The sequence below is a fragment of the Drosophila elegans genome, unplaced genomic scaffold, assembly GCF_018152505.1.
Source record: "Drosophila elegans isolate 14027-0461.03 unplaced genomic scaffold, ASM1815250v1 contig_208, whole genome shotgun sequence".
In the NCBI taxonomy this organism is placed as follows: Eukaryota; Metazoa; Arthropoda; class Insecta; order Diptera; family Drosophilidae; genus Drosophila; species Drosophila elegans.
The window spans coordinates 1,082,049-1,094,014 of NW_024545578.1; the positions used below are offsets into that span (position 1 = coordinate 1,082,049).

The 11,966-nt window shown below is 38.5% G+C and overlaps 1 protein-coding gene across 2 annotated transcripts; it reads right to left on the bottom strand.

Annotated features, from left to right (window-relative positions):
* Positions 1-9,828: 9,828 nt before the first annotated feature.
* Positions 9,829-11,628, bottom strand: LOC108145666 (MIT domain-containing protein 1). 2 transcript variants are annotated; one of them, XM_017271220.2, is made up of 4 exons: positions 11,584-11,626; positions 11,133-11,528; positions 10,437-10,642; positions 9,829-10,085 (listed from the first exon to the last, which is right to left on the bottom strand). In XM_017271220.2, exons 2-4 carry the CDS (start codon positions 11,496-11,498, stop codon positions 9,932-9,934), a joined length of 726 nt encoding a protein of 241 aa, XP_017126709.1. In that variant the 5' UTR covers positions 11,499-11,528; positions 11,584-11,626; the 3' UTR covers positions 9,829-9,931. The 2 variants fall into 2 exon arrangements, with proteins under 2 accessions (XP_017126709.1, XP_017126708.1); XM_017271219.2 differs by having other exon boundaries at positions 11,133-11,628.
* Positions 11,629-11,966: the final 338 nt, after the last annotated feature.

Genomic DNA, 11,966 nt, shown 5'->3' on the forward strand with positions numbered 1-11,966 from the left:
AACCAGGGGGGAAACAGAATGTTATGAAAACAACGGCAGCCAAAAACCACTTGGCACGGGCCGCACCTTGCTGTAGACCCAATGGTAAATGGTCGACAGTTTGATATGCGGTTTGGCAGAGCCAGCAAAATATCAGTTTGAACGGAACCGAAAACCCAAGCCCCAGAAGAAGCTGCTGATTTAATTTTCCATGGCCGAGTTTTTGGAGTAATTGTGGGTGGTCTCTGCTCCGCCGGGCGGATTGTTAAAATGGAACTCGTCAAATGTTTACAAGCAAATATGCCACATCATCAGGGGAACTGAAAACTTAAACGTACGAGGACGGAACTCTCTCCCGGAATTCATAGATTTATTCTTCTCTGGCTAAGCCGCGAAAATACTGTGGGGAACAATGAGTTGGAATTCGCTTTGATCTTTTCGCACTTTTAAATGTTTGAGAAATCTTTGTAGAAGGCATGAATCGGATTTCGGAGAACCAATAAAAAATTAATGGCAGCGCACCCGTCTGTTGTTGTTCTTGTTGTTACTGTTGCCGCCCTGTATTCTTCGGCTGTTATTTGTTTTTTAAATTTTCTGTTTGATAAAGCGCACCACAAACAAAAATGGGTGGCGAAAATAAATCCTCCTTCTCCACCCCCCACCCCCCCCAAAAAAAAAAGAAAACCATAAGAAATAAATACGTGTGAGGGCGCAGAGATGTGCAACTAGTTCAGTGGAAAAGCCAGCAAATGGCCTCCCTCCATTTTCCATTTGCCCCAACTTGCCTCCCGGTCTCCCTGATTTACATTTGATTCGATTGGAAGGCGGAAATCTTCGGCAATTGCAGATTAATGCCCTGACAGCTGCCTCCTGGCGAGAGTCCTGGCTTTTCTATACACTAGACAAAATGTTCAATAGATTTTCGTATTTGGTTTAGCAGGTGCCAAAAACTAAAAACAATTTTTTTAACGATTAAATCATATGTTTTTCATGTCTAACATTAAGTTTCTATGTTACCAGCACTCTATTTATTAAAAAAAAAGATGTGAAAACAAGAATAAAAATAATCTTACTAACAGACTTTTTTATACTTAGTAAAAATATTGAAACTCAATAAAAAATTCGAATTTAAAAAAATGAATTCAAAAAAATTACAACCAAATTTGGTTTTATGGTTGACCATTAAATTAAATATTATAGTATAGCAAATGGAATTTAAAGAAAATCTATTTTATTTAAAAATGTTTTTCGACAGGTGATAAAAGTATTTTTCTAAGTGCATCTGTCGTTCCTGGCTCTTCTCAGGTGTCAGGATACTTTGCGCTGATTAGATAAACATTTTGGGGAAATGTGTTAAGCCTTGTTTGGCTTTTGTTTTCGCCTGGCGGAGTAGGTTGGCCTGGCCTGCCCGATTGCCTTTAAAGCCAACTTTCTGCGGGCCAGCAGAGGGCTGCGCAAATGGCATTTTTATTGAGCCATTAAAATTTTCGCTTTGCCTTCGATGCCTTGGTCCTGTATATCCTGTACATCCAGCATACCTATCCGTAAGATGGCCATATCTGGCGGCCAGGACGATTTGTCCCCCGGCTCCCCGCTAACATTTTGATTAACGTGCCACTGATGCTCGTTTGCTGCGTTGTTTTTTTTCGGTTTTTTCATCCTATATTTTTTATTTGTCCGCAAAAATCCCACCTAAGGGGATAAAGTTGTGAAATATTTTGGGATTTGCGCGACTTAGGAGTTGTCCCATTCCCATTCCCCATTCCTTGATGGTGCTCTAGGTGATTAGGCAACAATCCATATTTCTTGCGGCCAGCAATGGCCAACCAACTGCTACCTACTTTTCTATATATTTTATTTTCTATTCCGCTAAAGATTTATGTACATATTTGCTTGGCTTTGGGTTTGGGAATTTGCCTCATTAGCTGCAGCCGTCCTCCCCGAAATACCCACCCATTTTCACCTGGGGGCGTCTGCGTGTGCTTATCACATGAATGTCATTACGCACCTTTTGCCAAACCCCCATTTTAGCCATAACTTTTTGCCCCCTTCCATGGGAGAAAAACAGGGAAACAGGGGAAAGTGCGAATGCGAATCCGAATGGGAATACGTGAGTTCTGCAAGTTATGTGCGCGTAAGTGAATGAAATTACCGTAAGGCATTTAACCAATGCAAGAAAGACTCCTGGAATAGATACATAAATGACAATGCCGCAAAGCGTTTAAAGATCCCGCATAAAAATGCTGCCTTTGGGTTTGTTGGGATTGCCAGGCGTTCAAATCCACACCATCGCAACACCATCCCCAATCCCCAAACCCCAATCCACCTCTCAACTGACTGGTTGTCTTTTCACTCTGGCGAAGGCGCGCTTATCGTTTTGACAGGAATATCTGCGCTTTCTAAATGCCGACGCCGTCGTTTATGACGCTGACTGCTGCGCTTACGATTGAGTCTGAAAACCCCCATCTCGTTTCGCCCTCCCACCTCCCCACTCCGATTTTAGCCATCCTGAGGAACCTTCTTTTGTCGCCGTAAAAACGTGCTGTGCCTGGTTGTTACTTTAATGGCTTTTACTCCCCACGAATCCCGGAGTCGTCAGGCGAATTATGGAAGCTGCCGTCGCCGACATTGCCAGCTTCATCGCTATCGTCATCGCTGCCATTCGGGCACTGCGAGAAAATCTAGTCTAAATGAGGATATAATTAGGTAGTGTTTTTAATAAAATGGAACACATCTACACATTATAGTAATGTTATATCCAACCAAAATAAAAAAAATCATTAAAGGAAAAGTTAAAATTTCATTTTTCAGATCAATTTATGGATCAGCTTTCCTTAACGCTTTTTAATAATCAAAAGAGATGACAAAACTTAATCTGAAGTACAACATAAGTTAGATAAATACTGATTACTCATGAAAAGTAATATTTTTCTATTTATTTTACATTATAAACAACATATGTCACTGTTTGTTAAAAGAGGACCGATTTCCCAATATGATGTTGAAGTTATAGCTTGTAACCTGTCAGAAAGAGTTAAGATGAAGTTAAGTTGATCGGAAGCACAAATTTGCTTTCTTATTGTGATATTTTTTATAAACATAAATTGGTATACTAAATTTTGTTACATGAATTGGTAAGAAATTCAAAAACTTAACCTTAACGTTTTTATTTTAACATACCCAGCAATTTAACTCAATGTCAAAATTGAACATGACATTGAGAAGTTTATAGACATTTAGGAAAGTAAGGAATAAGATTTAAGAGGTGTAGTCACCTTTTGCGTATTGAATATACTTTTACAAAGTATTATTTCTGTAAGGAAGATTATTCTTTTTTTTTAACCGTGTATAGCATCCTCATCTCTTGGCTTGCGCGAGCTTTGTTTTTCAGCACTTTCGCGTGCCTGCGTGTGTATTTAATAGTCTGTGGTTTGACATTGACTGCCTGGCCTGGCCCTATATACACACAAAGAATCATATACAAATGTACATAAAGTGCGGGGCATTAAGGCCGCTCAAGTTGTAATCTGGGTGAAAGGGCTGGCGCCGATGTCGTGCCAGGATCTGGATCTACATCTACCTGCTCCAATTCTATCTTGTAACCGACCTCTAGAGCTCCAGCGATTCGATTATCGTGTCAAATTTTAATTACTCAAATTACAACTTGGCTTTTTATGCCCGCGACTTACTTCCTCTAATGCTCACTGAATCTCAGAATTCCGCGCCCCACACTTTTCCCATTTACCATTTCTCCAGCGAGTTGTCAACGCTGTCACAATGTCTCCTGGTCATTAAACATCCAGCTCTGAGGAGGCGTGGATTTGTGGCGAAATTTTAAAGCCTGCTAAATAAGTGAAATAATTGACCCGAGGTAAATTCCTGGCTAAGAATGTGGCCTGGATTTGGCGAAAAGGAAACAGTAGCTTAGGAAGAACTTAAAGCAAGCTTTTAATGAAAAATCTGATAAGTATGCTATAAAAATATATCTAAATAAAGAGGTTGTTTAATAATAATGCAAAAAAATAAGATTTAAAATTTGTATTTGTTTGAAGAACCTAAGACAAAGTCTACGATTTATTTTACTTATTCTTTGTATTTAATGTCTACCCAAAAACATCAACCCAAACGTTACACCATTTTGTGCCAGGTATTTCGTTTTAAAACGAGCTCAGACTAGAAAAAACTCTTGAGCTCAAAAATACCATTATATCTTATTAAATTCATAAATATTTTTCTTATCTGTGTTAATGCATTTAATTCCGGCAGCGGACCCTTTTCGAGTTCATCAATTCGCAAGCGAATTTGACAAGCATTTCGGTCTATTAACCAAAGAAAACCATAGCAAAAAGGATTTTCAAGGCAACCAGTAGCCAGTGGCTGCCAAAAGATATCTCTGGCCATCTATCTTTGGTTTAAAATCGTTAAAAAACGTGACGAGGGGTGAGATGAGAAGGGGGAGGGGAGGATCAGGCAGATAGCCCAGGGATATGAAGCGACTTAGGCCGCGTTAGTCCTTTAATATGCCAAGATTGACGTCGATTATGCATTAATAGGACACGCACTATAAATAACGCGCCTTTGGCCCTAGCGAAGTCCTGTCGTGACGTCTATGGGCCTAATGAAGGCTTTTTTCGGCATACGTTCCACGTAGTCGCCCGGGGGAGCGCGTGAAAAAGAGACTGCCGAGAAATACACTTAGAGAAAAATATTGCATTGATATACAACTATATTTTTAAGCCTTCTGCTAGCAAGAATTAATTCTACTTCTTCATTTTCAAACAAAAAAACAAATAATAAATATTCTTCTTTCATGGTAACACCTTACTTAAACAGAATTAAGTAACCATTTTCAATCCACTTTTAACATACTTAGTACCTCATTTTGTTTAAATCAACTTTCTTTTTTAAGAATATTAAAGTAATCATTCAATTAGTGTCTGCCAATCTTGATTGCCACTTTAATTTCAAAATATTAAATGACGAATCATTATCTTGTGAATTCAAACGGATCCTTCTTTCGCTTCCGTGTTAATTTGTTACACCGGGTTTTTTTTCGATTTCCGGAGGACTTTGTTCGCTTTCGACATTTTTTAGCAGTGCAGTAGGCGTCACCACCCATTTCGAATTTTGCGCTGACATTGATTGATTATAAATCGGCATACATTGCAAATCCAAAGAGAGGACAATAACTGCCTCGGCTGCTCCTGCTGCCAATGCTGTTGGCTGTCCTTTGTGTTGCTGCTGTTGTTGCTCCTTGTATTGCTGCTGCGGTTGCCTTTGTTTGGTCTGTGACAGCTTTTAATCTGGCACGAGGCACAGCGGCAACACCAACTGCTCGACAGCAACAATGGCCATTCCTAAAGTGCCTGCGACGACGACTACGACTGTGTGGCATATTTGAAAATCACTTTAGTTCATATTTCGGACGCACAGCAGCCTGAGACCTCAGCCAGTTGTCATTGCGTTCTCCTAATGCCTGTCCAAAGCGTTAATGATGCGGTTGCTGGTCAACCGCAGCAATAGCCGCAGCAGCAACTAGCAACACCCATCCGAAAAAGCCACCCAAAAAGCCACCCAACTCACTTTCCCGCCCCCTTGTGTCCTTCACGCAATTTACATAATGGTCGGCTCCTGATGCAGGAGCGATGCTTTCAACAACAATAACAACGACAGCAATAGCAATAGCAGCAGCAGCAACAACAGCAACAACAGCAATACCAACAAGCAACATCAACAACATCAACAGCAACAACAACAACCGTTGATGGCACGTTTTTGATTTCAATTGCTATTGCCAGTAGTTTCACTTGACTTTATGTGCTCCTGCGTCTCATCCCAAAAGCAATGCACTCAGAAAACTAAATCATAGATTTTTTACAACTTTAGTCCTTAGGGAAAACACAAGTATTTGTTGGGAATGTTATTAAGATAGATGGGCCGGTACTAATGTTTAAGGATATGTTATTTATTTATAAACGTATAAAAGTAGGAAATAAGAATAGCATTAAAAAACCTATATTTGCAATAAGTAAAAATAATTGAAATGAGTGTTTTAAGAATAAGTATTGTATATTACTTAGAAATTAATTACATATTTTCTTTAATTTAAGGCAGGATGCATATATTTTGTAATTAGAAAGTATTTATAGGAAATTTAAACATTACAAATGGCATATTAAGAAAATAAACTAACCAGTTAATCACATATTTGCTTTAATTTAAGAAAGGATTCGTATATTTTAAAGTTATAGATTTCTTGTTAAGAATTTTAACATTTTGTATTGAGAATTTGTAATCTTAGTACTCAACCCCTTTGCTAATTGATTTACCAAGAAGATAGTCAACTTTCCTCTCAGTGCAGCCATCTTTCTCGTTGGTTTCTCTTCGTTTCTGATGTCTGGCCTATATAGGTTGCTTGGCGCCATTTTATGTACGTAGCAAAACAAAAGTTATGGCCCGATTTTCCCTATCGCCTATGTCGCTCGGCCCCACCCACTTTCTTTTTTTTCATGTGTTTTCGTATTTTTATTTTGGGTTGGGGGCGTTCTCTGGTAACAAGTGGGACATTTGCCAGTTTGCCTGGCCGTTGTTATTGTCCTTGTTGTTGATGTTGCTGGAGCAGCAATAAAAACAAGCAAAAAATGTTGACGCCACCCTTTTTTTTCTTTTCTTGGTGGTCCAAAGTTACGCATCTAATAGGAAATCGGCATAAGTATATATGTGTACACAATGGAAATCCTAGTTTTTCCTATCCCAATCCCAAAAACCCAATGATAATTTTAAGCAAACGAGCTAAGGGCCATGGTGAAAGTCAAAGTCAATTACGTGGCGCTTTCACAAATCTTTCCAGCCAGGACAATCGTGTTAAGGAGGTTGGGTTTTGGGGATGCTATGGCAAATTAATAGAGAACACACACGTAGGCAGAAACTCACCCACAGCCACACCCATACACACACTCTCACACACACACGGTCTCGTAAAATGTAATGTCATAAGTGCTGCGCTGAACCTAAAACATTCCGCTTAACGCGACCTCCTTCCCTTGTAGCAACTCCATCTATTGCCCTCTTCCTTTCTTCATCCTGGTTGATGGCCAAGTGAGAATCCTTGGCTTCAATATTACGACTTTCATATGCCCAGTAACAGGTTTTTATAGTTTTCTGGGTATGTAACCTTAAAAAAAAAATAGGAAAAATAGCAAAAACTAGCAAAAAGATTGGCCAAAACACATAAACATCCATTTAACAAGAAAACTGAAAACTAAAAATGATAATTTATATAGATAGCTGAATAAAGCATCGGTTATTTTTAAAACATTTTAAAATATCAATAAAACTTCGAGAAAATTAAAAACACTTCTTTCCCCTCTAACTTCAAGTTATACACAATTATTTATTGACAATGCTTAAACAATTCTAAATCTTGAAAGAAGGTTTGACATACATAAAAACTAGTGAAGTAAAAAACAAAATATGTCCTAACTATGTTTTAAATGTTTTTGAATTTGACTTTTATTATGAAAATACTTTGATAACAGTTATTTTTTGTGATATAAGTAAAATTGGTAAAATAGGCATTCTAAAATTAAACAACACGTTCATTAGGAAGACTTTAATTAACAATGCTTTCACAACTCTATATCTTTTAAGAAGCTTTACTATACAAGTTAACTTGTAAATTTTACTATCAAAACATGTTAAGCTGATATAGGTTTATATATTAAAATGGGTTGAAAAAGGCATTTAAGATTATAACTAACAATACTTTAAAAATTATATGTCTTGTAAGAAGCTTTACTAAAGTTAAATAACAAAACAATTTCAATCAATAACATTTTTAATTTATAAATTTAAACAGGTTCAAATGGTATTTAATTAATATATTGGTGAGGAAGTATTCTGAGTGTTGGACCCTCTTCAGCAAATCCCATTTCCACTGGTCCTCGAATTCGACATACCTCTACCTCTGCGCCACCCAAAAACACCGGGTACATAAAGTGGTTTCGACTAGGGCATCGGCATCTATTTTTCGGAGGGGCGGAGTAAAATATTCGGATTAGTTATGCTGTTGGTCTGCCCCGGGCACTGTCTGCTCGACTTCCTCGTCCCTTTGGAGTAGAGTGGTGGGTTTTTTGTGTGCCCTTTGTGTCCTCGCACTCGCACTCTCCCTCGACCAGGACGAAGACGAAGTCCTGGAACCGGACTATAACTAATTCCATGGCTATGTATTGTAGTAGTTTCCTGCGCTGCCGTCGCTGCATTCATTGCTCACAAATTGGCAAGCAGCGCTTGAGGCTTGTGCACTTGTGACCAAAGAGTCACTGGACTAAGGGAACTCAGGCAACTCAGGGAGCTCAGGGAACTCAACGAACTGTTGCGTGGCCGAAGGGAATCCGGCTCTGTTGTTCAGTCAGTTAGTGGCTTATTTGTAGGCAAACATTCGAGGCGAAGCGAAGGCCCCGGGATCCATCTAGTTCATAGATTTATCTAAAATAAGTGAACCATCTAATTGTTCAATAAGTTCATCCTGGGCCCCGAGCAGCACAGCAGAAGCTCTTGTTGCTTGTTTAGAACATCCAGGGAATGAATAGCCAGCTTAGGCAAATGGAATCCCCACTCCACAATGCTGGCCCGCAGGCTCCGACCTCTAGACGTGCTTAAACCCAAAATTAGGGGTGGTTACACAGTGGGTGTGGGTGGGTGCTTTTGTGGGTGCTGGGTGGAGTATGGGGTGTCTTCTCTGGGCGGCCTTCTTACGGGCCATAAAATTTAAAAGCGAGCAAAGCATTTTAGCTCTGGTGCAATTTATTAGGCCGGCTCATCGCGCCGCATTTCGGGCCTTTGCGTAACAATTGCCTTCATCTGTTGATAAATCCCTGGTATGGCACCAAGTAAATTGAAAATATACCCCGCCGCCCACCGCACACACGAGTAGAAGGTGGCACAACGCTGCGACTTCGACTTCGACTTCTCCTCCGGTTCCGATGTGCAGCCAACTGTGTCGCAGTTCTAATTATCCACGCACATGTCTACTGGCATGAATTTTATAACAGGCCAACTTCTTTAACTTTAACTTAGAGTTAAAGGAGACAAATTTGTTAAGAATTTTTTTTTTTGATTCAGATGTCTAATTAATGTTAATTAATTCCTAATGTTGTTTAACTTTAACCTGAAAAATCTGTTTAAAAACGTTTTCTTTTGCCATCACTAATCATATACTTTAAGACCTTAAATTTGGCTGAACAAAAAATGATTATTTCTAAAAAGCAAAAATAAGACGTTAAAATAAAATAGAAAAATTCGTCTGGTTCGTCTGATATATGAAACGAAAATGAATTTTGTTTTGGAAACGTTGTACATTCATTGCTTTAAATGTTAAAGATTTGCTAAGAAAGAGCATTAGTATAGTTAAATAGCTCTTTAAAAGGAGTGAAAAACACAGCTAATTCCTTTCGAGTTGCATAAAAGTTCGACCTACAGACGTTCGACTGTAACCCCATTGAGGCGAATACCGGGCTTTAAGCGAGCCTGGGGACACGGACACAGGAGCTGGTAAAGCAGGAGCTTCCGATTCTGTCTTTTATGCAACTGCAGTGGCCACCCGCTGGCTGCCTCAGTGGCAAGCGGCATTCAAAACAGCAGCCAGGACGGGCCGCCAGCTGTGCAGCTGCCTCCGCATCCGCAAGTGGCGTGAAAGTTATGAATTTTAAACATTTTCTGGCAGAGAACAGCGTACAGCGGAGAAAACGCCCCTCCGGCCTCGTCCATACATTAGTTTTGGTGTCTTCGTGGCGTCTGCAGATTTATAGCAGCCCAAAATCTGCAATTGTGGGCGACTACTACTCTTCGTTTTGAAAAAATTGAAGGAAATTTTTATAAAAATCGTAAGAGAATAGAATGTATAAACGAAGCTGTATCACTTAAAGCTAAGCATTATTATATTGTCTGTGCTTCAGGATGCTGCGCTGCTGTTGCGCCAAATATCCACATCCGTTTGGAGGCATTTTCGGAATTTGTAGTTGACCAGGCCAATCGAATACAGGGGATTGGCTGCCTTGTAAAAGTGCAGACCCCGTCCAATTTTGATTATGTAGCCATTGCTCAAGCTGCAAGCAATAAAAGAACAGATAAGAAATGTGTGTATACATGAATAGTAGGGTGAATCGATTTGTCTGACGAAAGTACAGGCAAAATGGTAGATTTATATTTTATACTTTTTTACTTTTGTGGTCTTTTTTTAATTTAAAAAACAAACAAAAAATACAAGCAAAATGTCCCGTATTTTATACTCTATACTTTTTTTTTGTAATTTACAAATAAGTATTAGTGGTGTTTTTAAATTTAAAAACAAATGGTCCTATAAATGTTATTTATATACCCAAGAATTTTTGTCTTTTCTTTTCACACACTAATCAATCCACATATTGTTTGCTGTCGCAATGATTTTGCAAGCTTACTAGATTTTCCGATCGTGCAACGTGTCTTCGTATTTAATGGATACAGCAATGTTTCTCCGCTCCAAATCTGCTTTTATTTGTCCAAGGTTTGTCTTTTGTTGATCGGGGTTCTTTTGATCCTGGTACTCTTTGGTGATCAGGCGAAAATACTTTAAATTTGGGCAGTTTGTAACAGCTAGTTCTAAAAATCTCACAAGGTTTTGATACTGCAAAAGATAAAAATATTTGTTTTATAATTATTATTATATATGTGTTAAATTATAAATTAAATTAAGTTTACATCTTCGGGAATGATAATTTCTTTTCTTATCTTTATTCAATATGCACTCATATCAATGTTTTTCGCTGACATTGCAATGCAGTCATACTAAGTTATCTATTTTTATTGATAATCCGGTTTTAAACGTTCATATATATTTGGTTTTGGTGCTTATCTACTATATATATGTACAATTTACTGTGCTTACGTTTTCCTGTAATAAGAACCTTTCTTATGTTTGAGGTAATATAATTTATTACATTGGGTTCGTTTTATTTTTTCTTACTGTGATTGTATTCTACTTTAATCTGTTAAAATTTATTGATCATTTATTTACTTGGTTTTAATTTACTTGTCAACTATCTTTATCTTAGATTTTTCAATGCTATCATGGAAACACCTTGCTCCTCAGCCATAGTAACTGCAGTATTTCTCACCTGATAGTTCTGCGTCATATAGGGTTCCTCCAGCATAATCTCCACGGTCTTGTCATCCATGTATTTCCCAAAGAGCTGGTCGTAATCGAAGCCAGTGTCGTTCTCATCGATGGAAACATGCGAGACCACCTCGCCAAGCATGAGTTTGCCATTAACCCGCGCTTTAATGGCATCAGCTCGGTCCATATACTCCTTGATCCTGGTTAGGAATCCCTTTCGCTTGGTTTCATCCTGCTCACCGTTTACAAACTGCATAAGTTGAGCGATCCCCTCCGTGTAGAGAGTTTGCGCCTCCAGAATTCGAGCATTTTGGTCGCATTCTACGGCGCGTATGAGTAATTCCTTGGCTTTCAAAGCGTTGCTCATCTTGGCATCTCAGTGGGTAGTTTTTAAGTACTTCAAAATGTAATTATTTTACTACTTATGTGTTCTTTAATCGAGGATCGCTTACATTTAATCTTAAGGTACAACAACAAAAATCAGCAAAGGTAGCGGTCAGCTGTTAGTGTGACCGTAGCGTTTCAATCTAAAAATTCCAAAAGCGCGGGATATATCTTACAAATTTGATCAGACACATTTGGTATATACTAAACGTTAGCTTTGACCGTTGTCATTTGAATTTCTAGTAAATAAAGAATATTTATCTTAGACAAACAACATGCCGTGCAAAGTCATCGAAGAATGAAGCGTTTTCCTATAAACATTTAGTAAAGGAGCTATAAAGAAATTAAATTAAAATGAAATTTTTTTTTATCAGCATCACTAGAGTCGATATAGCCGTGTTTGTATGTTTCGATACCGTTTCCGAACTAAGTTAAAAAGCTTAATTGTTTT